The sequence below is a fragment of the Egretta garzetta genome, unplaced genomic scaffold, assembly GCF_000687185.1.
Source record: "Egretta garzetta isolate BGI_Z169 unplaced genomic scaffold, ASM68718v1 scaffold308, whole genome shotgun sequence".
In the NCBI taxonomy this organism is placed as follows: domain Eukaryota; kingdom Metazoa; phylum Chordata; class Aves; order Pelecaniformes; family Ardeidae; genus Egretta; species Egretta garzetta.
In genome coordinates, this window is record NW_009260670.1 from 1,233,776 (window position 1) to 1,255,379 (window position 21,604).

Genomic DNA, 21,604 nt, shown 5'->3' on the forward strand with positions numbered 1-21,604 from the left:
CCCCCTATCTTGCACAAATAGTTGTGCTGAAACAAATAGACTTTATTCTGCCAATAACATGACAATAATTTAGAGAATAGCAAGTAGGTTAAAATCTACCATGTTCCTGGATTTTACAAATGTGGCCATTCAGCTGCTAGACCGCTGACTACCTGGTAGATAGAATTTGCTTTTATCTTTATGGCTTTTGGCTTTATGGATGATCCCTAGAGGCAATATATTCATCTGCAGTCCATGGGTGCATGGCGTGATTTTATAACGTATTCCTCAAAGTTGATTCATTTCTTCATAGCATTAATTTAATTTTCCAATTTAAATAAATTTCCTTTGCAATCTCAAAACTAAAGGCTGAATGAAGAAGGGGAGAAACGTTCTAAAAGAACAAGATGCATAAAGCCTCTGAGGCAAATAAAATTAACTAGAAATTTTAAAGTTAGTATCTTAAAAAATCATCATATGTTTGTATAACAATTAAATATTATATCACATAATTAATTAAAATATATTTTCAAATCAGTATATTTTCTTTTCAGACATCATACAGTTCAAGCATTTTTAGCACAGAAACTTACACAAGAAATTTATGAAAAAAGAAACATAAAAAAATGTTTTTCTTATAAGAACACCACCTCCCTATCAAAAGGAAAATAGGAAGAAGTGTCTGCATAGTTCTATTTTTCTCTCTCCAGATTTTTTTTTTTTTTGAGTTATAGTATTGCAAGTAGCCTGTTACTTGCCCAGTACTGTTGGCCATGAGCTAAAAAAGTGTCAGACTTGCTGATGTAAGGAATGCAGAGAGAAATTGCAGTCTTGGATGTAATTGTACTGTTGCGTTGAATCTGTCTCCTTCTGTGGTACTTACCTCTGTGAGCATGTAGAAACATATAACCTTTCTATAAGTGTCTGAAAACATTAAGCAGAGTTTAGGATATGAATATTCCCTCATGCATAGGTACCAGAAAGAAATTACAAAACCAAATTACTGTGGTGTGGCTCTCCCCTGGGCAAGTAGATAGGAGTTATATGGTCTGTAAAAAGTACTATGCTACCAGGGCTGTAATATTTTCACTATCTAATCCAGCATAGTCAACATAGTATGGTATGCACTATATTGGTAGTCTGAGAGAGAGACAGATTACTGGAACCACACCATACCTTCCCTGGGACAGACCTGTCAGGCAGATAGGACTCATGACACAGAGGATTCCCTGTCCTCTCTTCACCCGGCAGAATGCAGTGACTTATGGGATAGGGGGGAATGGTGACAAGTTCCTGCTTGGTGCAGCAGATGTGTCTCCTTCATGACTACCCCAACTTCCTAGGTGCCCTTGCATTACAGGTATGAGGCTCTGCAAGAGGTACCGAACAATGACGATGGTTCATCTAGTTTGGAGGTGTCGCTGAGGCTAAGGCAGCCTATGCACTGTGTCAAAACTGCTTCCATAAAGGAAAAAAGATGGGTCATTGTCATAGGAGACTCTCTTCTGAAGGGAACAGAATGCCCAATGTACAGTCTGTACCCACTTCTTAGGGAAGTCTGCTGCCTCCCTGGGGCCTGGATTAAAGACGGTGTTTGTAAACAGAGGGGGACTCATGGGCAAACTGGTGGTTGATGGCTGCCCTGGTAACAGTGACCAGGAAGTAGCTGAGTTTCTGATCATTGGTGGTAGGAGAAAAACTGCCAGTAAAACTTCAGCCCTGGATATGGGGAGAGCAGACTTCAGGCAGCTGAAGGAGCTAGTCAGTAAGGTCCCCTGGGAATCTGCTTTTGAAGGTATTGGGGTCCATGAATGACGGTCACTGTTTAAGAGCCATCTCTTAAGAGCACAGAGGCAGCCGATACCAAAGTGTCAAAAGTCAAACAAGCAGGACAAAATGTTGGCTTGGATCAGCAGGGATCTTCTACTAGAACTTAGGTCGAAAAGGAAAGTGTACAGACATTGGAAACAATGAGAGGAAAAATAGGAGCACAAGAGCACTAGAGAGACGCTGTTCACCACCGTAGGGAGAAAATTGATGTGGCCAAAGCTCAAATACGGTTCAAGCAGGCCAGTACTGTGAAGGACAACAAAAAGAGCTTTTTAAAATATGTTAACAACAAAAGGAGGATCAGAGATAACATTGGTCTGTTACTTAATGAGGTTGGTCACCTCACAAATTGGGACGTAGACAAAGCAGAGATGTTTAATACCTTCTTTGCCTCTGTTTTCACACTGATGATGGGCCCTGGGACCCTCAGAGCCCTGTATTGGAAGACCGTGACTTGGGCGGGCCATTAACTCCCAGCTGAATCTGAACTTGGTCAAGATGTGCTGCTCCAGCTGGATATGCATAAATCTAGGGTGTCCAATGGGCTTCACCCCAGGGTACTAAAAGAGCTGGCCAGTGTCACTCCGGGACCTCTCTCCCTTATTCTGCAATGGTCTTAGGAGTCTGGAAAGGTCCCAGTTGACTGGAAGCTTGCAAATGTTCTCCCCATTTTTAAGAAGGTTAAGAGGCAAGACCCTGGTAATTACAGGCCTCTCTGTCACTTCACTGCCTGGTAATATTATGCAGAAGGTTATTCTGGTTGTTACTGAAAAACACTTGAGAGACAATGCAGTCATTGACCATAGACAGCACAGGTTCAGGAGGGGAAAGTCCTGCTTAACCAACTTAATTTCCTTCTATGACAAGGTCACCCATCTAGTTGACCAAGGGAAGCCAGTAGATGTGGGTTGTTTGTTGGGGTTTTTTTTCTTTATTTATTTTAGTAAAGCTTTTGATACTGTCTCTCACAGTATACTTCTGGACAAAATGTCCAGCACACACCTAGACAAGTCCATAATACATTGGGTGAGAAATTGGCTGATGGTTCGGGCTCAAAGGGTTATAGTAAACCCTCGGGATGATGGCCAGTCACCAGTGGGGTTCCCCAGGGCTCATATCCTTCTTGTTTGATATTAACAAAGATTTTTCTTTAATCGTTTTTCTATAGTTCTCTCACCAAACTCTTTTCCATCTTCTGACTTATAATTCAATAATTTCAATAATGACAGATTTTGAAAACTGAAATTATTATATTACATTTTTAGATGTTTTATAAACTCCAGTTTTACTCTGCACACAAATCCTGCCATAAGGAGTGGGGTCAAAAAAGGGAAAAAACCAAACCAAACCAAAAAAGCCCCAAGATTAAACTTTTTTCTTCAAAAGGGACCTCATAAAAGAATTGGAAATATTCACTGAGGTGCTTGTTTCCAGATTACTGTTTTCCAAGTTACAGAAGTACCATGTAGCCAAAGACCTTTCTAACATCAACTTCTCTGAATATGCAGCCCTTTCCACTTCTTTATTATTCTGCTTCATTAAATAGTTTGTTTCAGGGGAGAATGTGTCATTATTTTCTCCCTTTTCTGCTAGAAAAAGCAGAAAATTTCTATTAATTCAACTTGCTATTTGTATGGATAATTTACTAAGGAGGGTACTTGCTGAAGTTAAATATCACATAACTCAGTTGGGAGTAAGGAAATATAAGTTTCAAATTCAGCTCTACAATGGATATTATGTGGATTGTTTTTTCTAGCTAATTCTCTTCAGTGATTCTTATCTAATACATCTACATCATAAATGCATTGTGAGGTCAAAGTCATTAATAATTGTATGGTGTTTGAAAATGCTTGCAAGGAATACATTAAAAAGGGCCAAATATATTAATTGCAATTATAGTACCATACCCTAGGGAGATTCAAACATTATAATTAAAATTATGTTAAAATATGCCTTCTGAGAACTACAATAATCTGAAAAATGTCAGTTTATTTCTGGGACTATCTCATCACTGTATAATTCCGGTTTATCATATAATAAAATTTGCAAGTATCCAAGGAGAAAATCACAGAATTTATATGCCTTATTAATAACGTAGCTGGTGCCATATTCTCCAGTATATTATGACTGTCTCCTTTATGCCCTCCTATAGAGTTCAGATTAGACTTTAGATCCTGAAGGCCAGATTAGACTTCAGATCCTCTTACCAACCTCATCAGAAGCAATCTATGCCTATGTAAAACACAGAGTGAGGCCTGGACCAAGTAATGTTGCCTAAGTCACACTATAGTTTTTAAATCTCAGCACAACTGATCATCTTTAGTGCCCTGGGATTTCTTGTCCAGGTTTCAGACCAGAACAAACAATATATTTATAGTGTTGACCAATAGTCATCATCAGTGACTTCAGTGAACAGCAGCAAAGCAAAACAAGCTGATAGTTTGACAGCTGATGTGCACCACATAACTGATAATACTGATATACTGCTGTTTGCTTCTTTGCATAGTTTCTATCAGGTTATTCATAGGAATCACTGATCCCTTGGTGGAAGCTTAGAGACCATGTCTCTCTTCCTCTTATGAGCAAGAGCCAAGATCAAAGTGATGACTTCTGCATCCTCAAGGTCAGGCAGAAGTATAGCCATGCCCTCACACCATGTTCATTGCAGCTAGAGCGAAGGATAGCTGATATGATTTGTTCTATTTCATGTGTATGTGTGTTAAAGTAGCATTAATATATTATATGCACATTATGACACTCAAACCTGAGGCAGCAGTAACTATTAGACACATATTATTACATTGTAAATGGAAATTTTAAAAATTTATTTTAAAACAATTAAACATGTTCTTCAGTTTTCTTCCAAATTATCCTTCAAAGTTATTCTGCATGATTTTTTAAACTAAAATTAAATAAAAATCTCATACAATTGACCTATTAATAAATACTGATAGTTTGAACATATGAAGGAAACGTGAAAATTAGAAAGAAGTAATAATTCAGTTACATGTAATAGAGACAAAACATCACCTTTCATGGGTTTTTCATGTAGATTTTTCTCATTAATACATTGTACTGTTGTGACAGAGGTCTTGATGATGACTGTTCTCTTTTTAAGCATATAAAATGGTGGATTTGTAATCTGTACTTGGATAATGCCACGCTGATCAGTGTACTTGGTGGTGCTTTTTTTTTTTTTTTTACTTATAGCACTGAAGTTACTGAACATGATTTGTTCTTATCTTTCACCTCTTTGCTATTTCAGAGCAAATACTCTTTAAGAGCAAGTATACATTCTAGCACTGCAGTTTGCTACCTACTAGGATAGTCCAAAAAGTGCATTTCAGAATCAAGGCAATACTCCTCAGAACTTAAATATATTCAACAAAAAGGCCTCTGTATCTTCTAACAGGATAGTTATATAGACATATATCTACAAATGGAGTTCAGTGTGGATGGTATACAAGATATTTGTGAACTGGAAACAGAGGAAGTGTTTAGGACAGCTCTACCAATCATACATTCTTATATTGTAAAGATGTTCAGATTTTCAGTTTTAGCCTTAATCTAGATGATCACTAAAGCAACCATTAGTACAGTGGAAAATATTCATAATTTCTATCTTATTTTTTCATTGTGTAGCAATTTTTTATCTTTTAAAATTTTATTTTGTGTTTGAGGCTTTATTCTGTTAAATCAGTGACTCATTCCATTTTAATATCAGCAATATTATAGCCAGGTAGTTGCCTATTATGCCTTCTTTATGAAATGCAAGTACTTCTGGGGACTCACTAAAGCAAGTGTTTCTGTTCCAAAACAGTTGAAAACTGAAAATTTTGGAGAACTCATCTGATTCAACAGTTAGGCACAAGCTCATTCCATTGATACTGGTGCAATTGTTCACATGATTGAACAATTCATTTGTCAAAAGCAGATTTGTTGTCATCTTGTGAAATCCCAAACAAAATCTGAAAGCTTAGCATTTACTTCTGTTTGCCTTTCTGTGTATGTTAGAATAAATAAGTAAAGTAGTCAAACTATGAGAGGGAATAAATAGTTGTGCCAAGTGTCTTGGATTTACACGTACTTTATTTTGCAATATATGGCAGTATTTGGTCAAGGGAAAGAACTGGCATAAAAGGAGAAATATGTTTGAAAGTCTTCTGATCCTCAGAATAGCCCATGGCTAACCAGTCAAGTGGATATGATGTTTTATTTTCTTTTCCTTGGCTTTTTTCACTTCTTTCCTATATAATTAAAATCATATCTGCACTTTATGGAGGTATAATAGGGTAGACACTTCTTGACACTTTATATCTCTGGTGGAAGAGTTGAACAGGAGGTAGAAACTGTTTTGATTCAGCAAGAAATGGCAGAGGCAATGGTAAGAATTTCATGTTTTGAAGGGCTAGTATATTCCACTAAAACTTAGAGATGGTCTTTAAGATTAAACATTTTCTGAAGTCTAAATAATCAGCAGATTTAACAGTCCATGTGGCAATATTTCTTCTGATAGTATCTATATATATTAACACCTACAAGGTAGGAAGAACTGATGATTAGTTTTTCCCAAATTCCAGTGACCTATTTAAGCATCTTTTCTGTCATGTTCCTGCATGTGTAGTTTCATACCATGCTAACATCATTGGACAAAAAAATTAAAATAAATCTGTTCTAAGTAATGGAAAGCAGTTATTTATTGTAATAAAAACAAGTCTCCTCAAAAGAGGAAGTGAGTACATAAGTATGAAATAATTGTAGCTGGGTAAGGATAAAAATTCAGCTCAACCATAGCTATTGTTTACCTTTGCTAATTAGATCTTAATCATGCCTGTGGAATTAGGGAAGTTTAGATTCAATTTGTGTAGAATAAGATCCTGTAATAGGGAAGAATGTATCTGAAGTTGACTATTACATCATATATTTGAAAAGCCCAGTAGACATTAGCTGAAATTTTCTTTGGGGTCTGCTCGAATGGAAATTGATGTGCTTGGACCTCTGCTAGTACCACGTAAAACTTGACACATGATCAACTAAGTTGACTTTGGGTGTTTCAGGTACTTCTGTGGTGCAAGTCACAGCTACTGATGCCGATGACCCTTCATATGGAAACAGTGCCAGAGTAATTTACAGCATACTTCAGGGACAGCCATATTTCTCTGTGGAACCAGAAACAGGTCAGGAAAATGGTCATTATTTTCATTTATCACAAACTGTATACTTTTTCTTTAATTTAAAAAATCTTAGATCACCTGAAAAAATAATTTTAAACAATAACTGAAATAAAATAATTTCTTGTTTTTTTCCTCATAATTTATAATTCTTATAACAAATATAAAAACTGAGAGTTATTACAGCTGACACTATGACACATAAGTAACTTTACAGTGGTAAAGGATCTAAGCAACATTTCTGAAAAAGGCAAGAATAAAAGTTTCTGTCCTAGAAATTGTTGGGTTTTTTTTCTTAATGGTTCTACTTGGACTAATAAAAGGTGTTCTTTCTTGAAGAACATGAACATAAACATCTTGAATCATTTTTAGCATGAAATGTAAACTGGAAAGGAAGCTGTGATGTAGAACTAAGGTTTGTTAACAAAGAGGTAGCTTGTATTGAAGGCTATTTATGAACAGAAATTTGTACTTAAAATTAATATTTCAGAATTATGTTTCACAGACTAATACAAAAAAGATGCAGCAGATTGTTGCACATTAAAAATAGATTATTAACAGTGGTTTTTTTTCTTTATTTAAGGCATCATCAGGACTGCTTTGCCAAACATGAACAGAGAGAACAGGGAGCAGTACCAAGTAGTTATCCAAGCAAAGGACATGGGAGGCCAGATGGGTGGATTATCAGGGACCACGACTGTGAACATCACTTTGACTGATGTCAACGACAATCCACCTCGATTCCCCCAAAGTAAGCTGCATTTAATAGTTGCCTTGCACTGTAAGAGCTTCAAACTAAAGAGTTGAGCAATCACCATCTGGTTTAATTTAGAGTAAATCTAGATTATGGGGCGCACATGAACAAAAGGCTTATGTACTGATTTATTCACTATTATTAAAGCTGTATATTAAATGTTACAGCATTTGTTTGTTAGGAAAACAGTTGAATTGACAAATATATCTGCAGCAAACCTGGAATACTTTCCAGTACTATGGGAGGGGGTGGTAGGTGGACTCATAAGAGCATTAGGGCAATGTTTTTCTTTTCCCTTACCTATTGCTTAAATCCTACATACTCCTCCACTGGAAAATAGAACATGTAGTCATTCTACATATGCAGAAATGTTTGAATAGTAGTAGTATCTACTTAAATATTTAATCATGAAGAACATGGGAAAGAAATTACTTGAAGGGAATCAAGCAGATTTGTACTTTTCCAGTTACAATTGCCACAAAACCTAACAGAAAATTTCCCAAAGTAAAGTAAATTACGTTTAACTTTTTTTTTTACAGCTTAAGTTTACCAAAGCCTTTTATAATGCTTTTTAACTTCTGATAGTACAGCTATCAAGACTTTGTATCCTTGAATGAAAATATAAAAATTCTTGGTCTACATGTAAAATGGAAATATTAAACTGTGTAACACCAACATTGTTAAAGGTTAAGCATTTGAAATACATTTGAAGCATTTTGCATATACTGAAGTTCTAATACATGCAACATGGTTTGGACATACTTAATAGCTAAAGGATGTAGAGTATCCTTATCACACATTTTTATTTTTTCTTCTGTATAACTCTGCTGAATCCAGTAGTTACTGCTGGATCAGCCTTCAGGCTCAAAATAACAGACTCAGCTTCAAATGATTCTGATTTTAACATGCTTTTTATGGCACAAATGGAGTACATAATTATGTTCAATTTAATATCATAGTTAATATATATATGTGTTTAGCTAAGATGTTTATCAGCATGTGATTTCATCTATACACCCAAAATAGAAAAATCATGAACAACTGAGTACTTACAGTTTGTGCATTTCCACACAGGCCCTATTCTGGATGGAATTTATTGTTAATTTGTCATTTTATGTTCTTTGGATTCCCACAACTTTTTTATTTATTATTTTTCTTCTTTCCATTTGTATATAGAGGATTATGTTAATTTCAGTGCTGTGTAGGTGAGGAAAACTGTATTACTCCTCTCTGGACTTATCGAGGAAGACTATTCAAAGAGGTGTCATGTTCAAAGCTTTACAGAAAAGCTAATTTCAACAGCTACATTTATGACAGCATATAAACAACAAACATGCATATTTATGCATACTTTTTTTTCTTGTTTCTTAAGCAGTGTGTTAAATTAATACTTAGAATGACAGAATCAACTTTCTAGGGCATTTTTACATTACTTATCTGGCAGTCCAACATCATATTTGAGTCAGATAAGGATCTGATGTAACATCCCAGAAATATCTATGCATTTTTCTACTAACATCAGTATAAATCAGATGTGACTTTTGCTGTAAAAAAACTTTTCATCTTACTCTCATGGGTTTTTTTTTTGTTGTTTTGTTTTGTTTTGTTCTTCTCTCTACTTACTGCCAATAGCTTTCCTAGATATAAATGTTTCACTAGAAATGAAAACTAAAACATTTATAAAGCTGACTCATTTTAGTAGATATGAAAGCAAAACCAGCAATTGGCTTTAGAAAAATATTTATATTTAATTTCAAAATGCAAATAGACATTATAATGTTTTCCAATTTTAATACAATTCAATGTGAGTACTGGAACTGATACTGATTAAGTTCAATTATTCTTATTCTGTTCTATTAATAAAAACCAGATGTGTATTAGATTAATGAGACAATAATTCATATCAGATTTATAAATTACCAGGAAAAAAATTAAAAGGTCTATTATGTTTCCACAGGACTCAGTAGCATATTACAGCTACATATCTCAATAAAATATTTCATGACAGATTAAACTTCTCCCACAAGTAATTCATATTAAATTGTGTAAAATTTTACATATTGTATTTTATTATGCTTTCTAAAAAACCACAAAAGAGCCATTAATTCTTCTGTTGTTTAGATTACAGAGCAAAGACTCTTTAGAATATTTCTCTCTTCTTAAAAATCTCCTGAAAACAATATAGGTAGCAGTGGCTGTACTTCCAAGGAAACATGATGAAACTGAAAATGTTATCAAGGTTCTGCACAGAAAGGCCATCAGAGACCTCAGATATTGGATCTTTGTTTCATCTGTAATCTTTCCAAACGTTCTCAGAAGTAAGGAGATGTTGACCAATGATAAATGGAAAAAAAGTGGTTTATGGACTTAGGAACTTGAATCTGACTGAAACTCAGTGCATCTGAGTTATGGTAGCCCATGTCTCCTGCGAGACTACAGCATATATTACTCTATAAAAATATTTACCTGTACATTATGTGCCTATTGAAGAGTAAATGGGAGAAGGGTAAACATGAATAAGATTGCTTTTCCATTCTTTATGACTGAGCGAAATATTTCCAGACACAAGTGTGTGGACTTTAATTTTCCAGCTGATTTCCTTTGTGTATGGAAAAGCTTTTACTTTCCTTGATCTTCCCATTTTTATTCCTCACAGACCAATGAAGGAGCATCACCCACTGGAGTAAATGCAAACACTAAATGACTCTCCTTGAGGAAGAAAAGTGAGAGAAAAAGGATTAACAGCAGGGTTTTGCAAAAATAATTCTAGTTTGGTGTAGTTAGTGTTCTGATACAGTGTCTAAAGCTGCACTGCAACCCATACTTGGTCAATGCATTAAATGTCTTGCGTGACAAAAATAATAAAATTAAGTGTCTCATAATATGGTGGAGATTTCCATAAGTGGATATGTTAGACATAAAATTGTCTTTCTGATAATAAGTTTTGGGTTATTTTCCCTCTCTATTTCCACTACCTTATTAGCAATTCAAGATATGAGCTCTTAGCACTTTGTAGAGTAAATTAATGAGTTGGATATTGCAGTGGGAGTCAAAGTAATGTCCACAAGGCATAGCTTGGGGATGTAGTTTTAAGCACTCCAGAAAAAATGTGGGGAATAGTTGACACACCATAAAACTAATGATAACATATAAATATTAATTGGGAAAAAAGGTATTCTTTCACCATAGTCTCACACAGTACTGAATAAATACTAAATGGGAGCAAAGGCTATTTTTTCTTTTGCTTTTTAACCATTAGGCGATTACAGAGAGATTATATACTAATGTAGCAAAGTACACAGATTTAGGTATTAGAGAAAGGTAATGAAAATGTCAGCGCTAATGCAAGATAAACCACTCATCTGAAATACCAAAAATGTAACTGAGTAAAAATAAATTCATATAAATAGAATGTGGAGTGTCTATGGCCACAAAGTATTAAATCTGTTGCTGTATATCAGTTTCATATCAAAAGCTACCTAAGTAAGATTTCTTCTTTATATGAAGATATTAAATGTCAATATTTTTTGTTCAACATTTAATTACAAATTATGTGATTGTTTTTATTTTTTTGAATTTTTGCCTTTTTTTTTTTTTTACATTTGGCAAGCTACAACATAACAGAACAGAAAAAATCTAGTTCTGTAGAATGAAAATCTCAAATGTTCCAATGAATAATGGGTGTGTGTGTGTGTGTGTGTTCAGTGGGTGTTCTCAAAACCAAACCCAGTTCTGTAGCTGGCTTGTAATATAGTCTATTAAGAGTCAGTGAGTGTTCTCAAAACCAAACCCAGTTCTTTTTTCACTCTGTAGCTGGCTTGTAATATAGTCTATTAAGAGACACTGATAATCCTCAGGCAACTTACCTGTGCTTTCCTGAAGATATGATAAGATTGAGTGGCCACTTCCACTTTTGTGCTACTGTTAACTGAACTATCTTTCTAACTCACTTTACTTACATTAGGAAGTCCCTAAGTAAAACAGCAAATCTTGGAACACTTAGTTAAGGCCAGAGAAGAAAATGTTTTTAAATAGAGCTTTGATGACTTAACTTCCATCTTTGGAATGACAGCTGTATCTGCATTCATTTTAAAATCTTTTACTGAGAATTCTTCACAGTGCACTGTGTGTTCCACATGTTCTCCTACCATATGTTCCGACAGATGGGACCAGAAATCTCAACCCTTAAAGTTTTCACAGTAAGGCTAGGACATAGAATACTAACATGTATGGTAAGACATCTATTTCAATTTATTGCAGCATGTCTGAAATATGACAGTTTTCTTCTAATGTTTTTATCAGCTGTATGACACCACAATAAAGGGATACAACTGAGATAGGAAAAGTATCACAAAACCAAAATTGCAATGTTCATAAGTCTTATTCAAGTACAAATTAACTGCTTTAACAAGTATAGGCACACCTTCTGCTTTTGGATTTTCAAAAACCTATCCCTGAATTAACAAGTCATTCAAATTTATTTAATATTGTATCTGACTACTAATTTTGAAAGCTGAACTGTCAGTCTGCTGCTTAGAATTGGCCAGTGAAGTCAGAGGATTCTGTTCTTTATATTGCTTCCATGATAAAATAGATATAAAATGTGTCCCAAAATATTCACTTCAGATATTAAGAGGAAAAAAGCAGAGTGAAACCTGAAAAGAACACAGAGCAGTCTTTCCAGGTGATGTTTCGGGAATGACATAGACAAGAAAAGCACAGACTTATTTGATTCTTCTTTGAGATAGGAGAATAGAGGTAATTTTTAATCCTATTTTTCTATTATTTTCTTTTTCTACAATTTTGTTTTCAATCTTCTACCTAAAGTTTTCCCCTGCCTTACATTATTCCCATCCTCCCAGTATTAAATTGCAAGTTCTCTAGAGTAAAAGATACACAAAAATGTGTAATCAGCTAATGTGTGACATAATGTTACTTAATGCATATGTAATGGCTTGTGGACCTCCTGAGTGACTCTTTGTCTCTTTGACAGGTACCATCCACCTTCGCATTCCCGAGTCCTCCCCAGTTGGGACAGCCATTGGCAGCATCAAAGCCACAGATGCAGACACTGGAAAAAATGCAGAAGTAGAGTACAGAATTATAGATGGTGATGGGACAGATATGTTTGATATTGTGACACAGAAGGACACACAGGAAGGCATCATAACTGTGCGAAAGGTGTCTGTTAGCAATATTTACAAACTGATTTTGGTGTCAATGTTATGCTACAAGTGTTCATTGGGAAAAAAGTGCTTAGATCATATGAGTCGCAAACTATATTGTTTGTTTTGTTCCTGTTTCCAACATGTCAGTGGGCTAACACATGAGCAGTGAACAGTGATGGTGTCCCAGTTTCAGAGCCAGCTTTAGTTCTGCCCTCTGTCTTGCATCTCAGAGCACTTTCAGAGGTTTAAGATCTCACACTTAGAAATTCCATTCTCCTGCTCCTCAACAATTTCCCTTCCAGAAGTCCCTCAGTCCTTTTCTTTGGGATTTTGAGATATGTTTCTAAAGAATGCAGGCAGCATTTCTAACATAAAACACTGTTTATATCAGCTTTTAAAACAAATCTCCTTAAGCATAGAATAATGAATTAAGCAATGCTGTAAAATATATCTTCACATCTCTTGATAATGTCAACCAAGGAAAAGATAAGTTCTGCAAAGATCAGTGTGTTCCTCTTTAATTTCTATGTCCTTCTATGCTTGTAGTCAGCATTGTAGTTTACCTGGAAAGGAATGAAAATACAAAGTTTGTGGCCTAATATTTTTCCTTTTCCTAGAAGTTTGTGAAGGCTTCTCTTGAGATGATCCTTTCTTGCTCGCTTCAGATTTTTCACAGACTGCTATTAAATTGAATCAATATAGTCTTGAAAGAACAGTGTAATAACTGGATCAAGCATAAAAACCTCATCAGTTATAACATAGCAGTTCCAAAAATGTCACCGATAAATATTAATGAACAAGATCTTCTCATTTTGTCATTAGCAATCTGACACATTCTGCAGTTTTCAGGATGCTTTCTCATATTGGTAACTAAGTAGCTTATTTGGATAGCACAGACAACAACATTAACTTAACAAGGAAGAAGATATGCTCAGTTTGCCAATTTAAAAAATATTGCCTTTTTAAAAATTATTATTTAGCCATGTTGATTGTCATTTCTTTTCAGTGGTGCATAACTACAAATAGCTGGTGTTCCTTTACTGAGCCCTTAAGTTACGACGTCTGAATTTACTACCTGTTGCAAAAAAACTTTTTCTATACAAGTATTTCTATACAAGTTATCACAGAAAAAATAATTGCTTTGCCACAATTTCATATATTTGGGCAACAGTATTGTTCATTATTGGTGATATGTTGGAATACCTGTATAATCTATATGTTTTATATACATATTTTGTAGTATAGCCTGAAGAGATGTCCAAACTGGACATGAATGTACTAGTAGCAAGTTAACTACCTCTGCACGGTGCACCCTCTGGCAAATTAAGCCAGCTAATTAGAATAAAGGAGAACTAACATGGCTTCTTTGGTTCTAGGCTTGAAGCCAGCATCCCTTAACAGCCGCATGTTGCATTTTATAGACACACCAATAGTCTCAGATCTAGCTTAAACAGCAGCACTGTCTTGCATTTCTCAATTATATTTGTAGATATTCTGCCTTCTGCTCTAGCTACTTTTTTAAAACAAATTTTGGGCCGTGGGGAAACTCATTCTTGCACTGGACTGCATAGTTCTGCTCTTAAATAGAATATTTAGATTTCTAGGCTGTCACTCTGGCATCTTTCATGAACACAAATTTGTATTTAAAAGCAGTTAGGCAGAAAAAACAAGTCTTCTACCACCCATTTTGATGAATGAAAACCACCAGTTTGATATCTCCCTGAGATTTTGGGGGAGTTAATGAAGTCTTCTTTGTGTCAAAAAGGTAAATTCTCAGCTTGCTCATTTCCTCAGTATCATTAATTAGCTAACACTTTTCATCTATGACAGTTAGAAAAAATTGAAGGAATAGAGGTTATTTTCTATCCAAAATAATTTCTAATTATAACCCTGAACCTTTCCTCATTCCATTTTAAAAAGGAACTGCTGACAAAAATGTCAAATCTATTTTGCAAAAAAAATCTCTGATGGTGGATTCATTAAATTAAATGAAAAGGAACAAGATTAAGCTATTACTGTTTCTCTAGATATAAAGAACTTTGACACACACACCCTCCTTAAAAGAAACCTAAAACATTCCTGATATTTAAGGCCAGCTACATTTGTTTGACAATAAGGATACTCAGGCCATTTTGATTATTCAAGACTTTATAGTATTTCCTGAGAAATATTAATACTAAGTACCTTGTTCTGAAATGCTGGTATTTCAAGTATTCTAAATGCTTATATGGTTGTTCCAAATCCATATTCTTGTGAAACAGCTGCAAAATTCACTAATTAATTGGTAATTTTGCACTGAAAATCTTTTTGTCATTGGTGTGATAATAATTCAAATAATATTTAGGAAGAAAAACGTCTAAAACCAATGGAAACTTCTTACTAGAGGATGTGATCCTAGGATGTAGAAAATTTGAACTGTATTGGGGTTCCCCCAGCCCACGGCAATATCTGATAAGGCTTGAGTCCTCTTCAGTTTCCATTATGTATATAGGTTCACAACTGTTGATATGTAATTTAAGTTAATAAACTTTATCATTGTCTTCATTTTTAGCCACTGGACTATGAGACGAGACGACTGTATACCTTGAAAGTAGAAGCTGAGAATACCCATGTGGATCCACGCTTCTATTACCTTGGGCCTTTCAAAGATACAACTATTGTGAAAATCTCTGTAGAAGATGTAGATGAACCTCCCATCTTCAGCAGATCTTCTTACCTTTTTGAAGTACATGAAGATATTGAATTGGGGACAATAATAGGAACAGTAATGGCACGGGATCCTGATTCAGCCTCAAGTCCAATAAGGTAATACTCCAGTCTCTGTAAACATATCATTTGCTAAAGAAATTAAGAGAAACAGTAATACAACATGAATTTTCAAGCAGACGTTGTACACAGGAAGAAGATCCTAATGTTTTTTTCTATTATTTATTAGTGTCCCAGGGACAGACAGAATTGAGACTGCTATCCATAAGCTTCTGAACACCTCAGGGAACAACCATTCACTTGCATACAAGAGACACAGGAAATATTTTCTAGTACTTCAAATCTCATAAAACTTACAAAATTACACATCGATTTCAAGTAGGGTCTTCAAGACTATTTCTTGATTCACACTGAAAAAGTGTGCCAAACCAGTCTATGGCCCAGGAAAGGGAAAGAACCTTATAATGCTTCCAGTTGTCAGTCCTGGAAAGTAAGCACCTACTTTGTTTGGTGCCTCCAGCTTTGCAGGCTTTCCAGAATGATTGCTATACAAAGTAAAATTATCTTTGTGTGTGCTTAAATACCACAAGATATTAGACACTGAAAGATTAATATCTTTAAAATCTTTTCTATGTATAGTACTAGATGCTACGTGCTACATTGCATCTAGCTGAATGTAGTAAACTATATTGGGGGGGGTGTGTGTTTGTTTTTCTATAATGCATAATTTTTAACAAGCAAGTAAGACAATGCTGTCCAAGTTGGATGTGTGTTGTCTGAAATACCAAACAATGTACAAAAATTACATTCTGGCAAAAGAACCTTATTTACTGACTTTGAAGTCAATTACCACATACTTCTTAATGAGGCCCAGGTGGTAAACTGGATTAGGAAATTAAACTGAATCTAATTTTCTCCTATGGTGATTCGTGTGTATGAAAAAGATAGGAGATGATAACACCAAGCCTCTAAAATTTAAGGATATATAGATAACTTAGCATTGTATCTTTATCCACTCTAATTGCATGAGAGAACTGACAATTTTACTAGTTATATTTTCTTAATTGTGACTGGAAAAAGAACAAACTCAGAACTTTTGCTCATTTCGTTTCTGACACAACTTGATGAATTGAAGAACTGTGGTGGGTATTTCCCTCATCACTATTATTTACACAGAATAGCAACTTAATATATATGTCTTTTCTATGTCCCATTGACATTAAATTATATTCTCATATATTTAACATAGTTTAACAATTTAACATAATTTAACAAAGGCAGGTGGAGCAAACCAATAGTAATAAGGGCAAAAAAAATTCTAAAAAATTGAAGGGGACCATTGAACCTAAATTTAGTTTCTTTAAGAGAAAAATAAAAGATATGTGTGATAATTTTCTTTATAGTACAAAAATATTAGAAAAAAAATGGAAGAAAGTGCAATTTTCCGACTCTAGTTTGACTTTCTGCTGTATTGTGTTAGAAGTTTTGCCTGCAGTAGTACAGCAACTATAGGGACATAAGAGGTCCTTCTATGGTCCATTAGTATATTCATGAAAGTGAAAGTTCTGCATGTGAACTTATATTTATAGGGATTTTTTTTTAACTTGATCCCTGGTAAATGAATATACCCTAAAGTGCAGAAGCCAGGCTTATAACAATACTTTTGAAAAGCTCATAAATTAGCTGTCAGTCTCAGTCTGAAGGAACAGTACATCAAAGACAAGTTTCCTTTCGGGATTAAAACAATTCTTTAATTATTAGATTGAAATTCTGACTTATCTTTTATGACTCTCATATATGCCTGTAAAAGCTCAGATGATCCAATTTTACACTATTGTATCATATTTATGACATTCTTGCAATTTTTATTCCTCATTCTACGGAACTAACTTTAAGAATTTTCATAAGTGTTTATAGAAACTAAATATATGTCTTATCAAAACTAACCTTTGTTATTTAACATTTAGAACCTAAAAGCTATATTGATGTGTTGTGAAATATATGCTTTCTTACATTTTTTTTTATAATTTTGACAACACTTTTTGTTTCTTTATCATATTTAGATTCTCTCTGGATCGTCACACTGACCTTGACAGGATATTTAATATTCATTCTGGAAACGGGTCCATCTATACTTCTAAGCCACTTGACCGTGAGATATCACAATGGCACAATCTTAGCGTTATAGCGGCTGAGATCAGTAAGCCAATTTGGTCTCTTTTTCCTTTCAAATTTCCTGAGCCTGTAAAGTTACAGCTGTGACTTCATGAGAAAACAACTACCTTCCTTCCCTCCCTACCTCTTTCTATTAGATATTCTGGGAAAGTAAATTAGGGGTAGCTAACAGCAGCTATCTCCTCATTGCTTTTTTCCTTACCTACTTCCATCACTGACATTTATAATGTCCAAGTTACTTCTGAAGTGTGACCCGATTAAATAATAATACTCAAGTAATTCTGTTTTCTTCATTTTCTTTGAAGACAATGACATGATTTTGCTGTTAAAGTAGCATAATTCAGGATGGCAATCTATGTTTTTGTCTTTAGTGTTTTCTGCATTTCCTTATACATAATTTCAATATCTCCTCCTATGGTATCTATACCTACAGCTCTTGAAATCAATACATCTTACAAGTTAGGTTCAATTTGATCCCTAAGCTGTAGGATTTCCTGGACTATATAAATCAGCTCTCTGTAGATATTTTCGTGTTAAAAATACAAAGAAAGCAGAGATCTTCCTAAACCTGCTACATTATTGAGATTAACTCTAATTGCCCCACAAAAAATGTTCTAAGGGGCAGAAGTCTGATCTTTGAAATAGCTAGCTAGGATCACTTGCTTTCAAAGACACTATTTTTTAGGGTTTATTCTGCACCAGTCAAAAAAAGAAAAAATTGCTGATCAGCAGAGAAGCACGGCTGGCAAGGACTACACTGCAGAGAACAAAATGGAACATCATGTTCAGCCAATTAACCACTCTTAGTGTACCTGTTCCCATTTCTGTAGTCCAGAGCAACAGGCTGGTTGCTATGAGCACACCTGATAGCTGTACTTTTAAACCTTTTTTTTTTTTTTTTCTTGTGATGTGTGGTCCTGAGCTTACAAACCTTCACAGTGCTGTCCAGTGTTGTAGGAATACTATTCAGAAGTATTTATATAACGAAAACATTTAGTATCCTTGTATGCTTATATCACAGTGGTAAGGTTATTTCCTTGTCGGGACACTTTGAGCAAATTTACATTCTGGACCTAGCTGGAGTATCTGGCATTCTCCAAAGAGGTACATTAGTTTTGGAGAAAGAAGTGAAGGGGGAGATTAGGTTTAGGTCTTTAAACCTTTAAAAATATTACCTGTGAAGCATGAAAGAATGGGACAGCAGTGTTAAGACTAGAACTCATTTGGAAAGTTAGTTGAAAAATGCAAAAGGCTATGAAAAGCAGTGCCCTAAACCTGCCATTTTAACCAATCAGGACATCAAAAAGATCCACATTGCAATCTTTAGCAAAGGTGTTACTAGTAACAAGTGAACTTAATACCAGCCACTCCTAAATGTTTACTGTTTTATTTGAAGCAGCTTAAAAGGGGGAAAAAATCAGTAATTTTGAATTACCTCTGCTGTTACTTATCCTATTCCGTCAAAGTTGAAAAATCATATAGTATGTCATACAGCTACCAGACAACAGAATTCCAAGAAATGGCTGCACTTCTTTATTCCCAGACATTATTTCAGATCCTTTGCATGGCAGCTAGATCAGCAAGTGGGAACAGGGACACTTGTATTCCTGAATTAGCCTATACTAGTGAGAGGGCACTCTAAATAATACTAGGGATTTGACATTTGGCAAGGGGGAGGTTACTGTTCTTGTTTCATAACCTAAGGTCTGAAAATCTACATTCATATTTTTTAAGATAATTAAAACATAAAAAGTCTGACTCTAATAAATTCTTTACCAGATTTTTTTGGGGATACTTTCATTGGCTTTGTTGGAATTTCTCCCTATTTATTAAGGCACAAGAGAGGAAAGTCAGGCTTGAAAAACTTTCAGAATATGTATACACAAAGTCAATAATATCTTTTCTGTGTAAAACAAAATAGATCACAGATAATTTTAAAATTAAAAATCAAAACCTTACAGGAGAATAATACTCTTGAGCCCACCAAATAGTCAAATTTGTTATGATAGTAATGGGCGTGCTTTTCATATACTACATTTGCATAGATTATTAAGAGTTGCAGACTCTATTTTCATGTAAAACCTTAATTACTCACTAGTTTCCAATACTTTATTTTATTTTTTACTCTAAGCAGAAAATGTCCTTATTTTTCAGGAGGCCTGATTCTTACCTGATATTAATTTGTACGCTAAATTTTGACCAGTTTCATACCTAATCTTGCATGTCTATTGTTCATCATATTTGGAAGAAAACAGAAAACTCTTGGTAGGAAAATAATCTCATTCTGCTTCTTTCTTCTCCTGTCAGACAACCCCAAAGATACCACTCGTGTACCTGTCTACGTAAGAATTTTGGATGTTAATGACAATGCCCCACAGTTCGCTGTATTCTATGATACTTTTGTCTGTGAAAATGCAAGAGCTGGACAGGTATGCTTTTGATAAAGAGTTTGCGCTACCCAGTTTTGCTATGGCACTCATTTGTAGATCATTCTTGCCTGTTGCTTGGGAAAAATGTCCAAAATAGCTTTTTTAATGGTAAAAATAAAAGCAAAGAAGGTCTGTAGGTGAAGCTTAGAGTGAAATATCAATGTATTACAACAGCATTGGTGTGTGAATTAGCAGTTTTCTTTACCTAACCCTGTACTACTGTTAAAACCTGACTAGTATGTCCAAGAGATGTGGTCATAATTTTGCTGTTATCTTCACAAAGTAAAATATTATATGCAGCTATTAAAAATTTTGATCTATATTTTCAATAACTTTCAAATGGCAAAATTCAGATGTTTTTCAATCCATGCTGATGACGATTACAAACTTCTACATGTCGCACTTTTTTTTCATGATTGTTAGGCTTATCTTTTATTATCGCACCAAAAAATTTTGAAAAGAAAATACAAACCATACATTTTTTGAACTGCGTTCTTCAGTTTAAGTGAAATTACTGCCATGCTTAATATCCAGTTCCTAATAGGCAGCTGCTTATTAGAACTGTTAAAAAACTGTTTTCCTGTTAGAGCACAGCATGACCCAGAGCACAGTCAGTCAATAATAAATCCTTTAAAGCAGTAGCAGTAGTACCTCAGTGCAATCATTTTAGCACTTTTGAATAGAACGTGGGAGAAGTGCCAGCTTGTCTTAACTGTTTGAGTCCTACAGGTATGACATACAGGTTGTATTACAAATGTCACATCCAGGTTGCCATTCTTCTTTCTAAAGTAACATCATATGGAAATTAGAACAGAGGATTAAAGGCCCAAATTTCTAATGTATAAAATATCTAAAGATACTGAGCAAGGGCATTTGTCTGCTATGAGGGTTATAAGATAATTCAAGCTGTTGGACAAGTAGAAATCACTGGCTAAACATCTAGAATTTCTGACAGTTGTAGTATCTTCTGTAAATGCTAAAATAATATTTTGATCACTTCCAATATGAGATATGGATTAAGAATTGAAAAAGTAGAACACTGAATTTTCCTCTTCCAGCTTCACAGAAAATTTCCTGGGTAAATAACAAATTGAAATGAATTAATCCACAAATCTTACTCTGAGGTTTTAAAATCTGATCTGTCCAGGTTGCTAACTATAGAGGATACAGGAAATGCTTAATACAACAGTTATATTTTCATGTAAACATTATTTTGAGGAACTCTATTTTTCCGAGCTATCTAAAATAGAGGTCAATAGAATTTAAAAATAAATATAAAAATATAATCTAAAAATAAATATACAAGATATTTCTGCATTAAACTGGTTTTCTGTTTACATTCAGAAAAGGCTGTCAGCTAAAAAGTCAAAAAACCCCCACACTAATAATTTA

At 34.6% G+C, this 21,604-nt stretch overlaps 1 protein-coding gene across 1 annotated transcript in view; it reads left to right on the forward strand.

Annotated features, from left to right (window-relative positions):
- Nucleotides 1-21,147, forward strand: part of LOC104132397 (cadherin-10) — a 48,833-nt gene extending 27,686 nt beyond the window's left edge. Inside the window, exons 3-9 of the mRNA XM_009645676.2 lie at nt 6,867-6,986; nt 7,564-7,731; nt 12,728-12,915; nt 15,454-15,707; nt 17,672-17,808; nt 20,091-20,212; nt 21,109-21,147. Coding sequence (XP_009643971.2) covers nt 6,867-6,986; nt 7,564-7,731; nt 12,728-12,915; nt 15,454-15,707; nt 17,672-17,808; nt 20,091-20,212; nt 21,109-21,147 — 1,028 coding nt within the window. The remainder of the gene's footprint in view (nt 1-6,866; nt 6,987-7,563; nt 7,732-12,727; nt 12,916-15,453; nt 15,708-17,671; nt 17,809-20,090; nt 20,213-21,108) is intronic.
- Nucleotides 21,148-21,604: the final 457 nt, after the last annotated feature.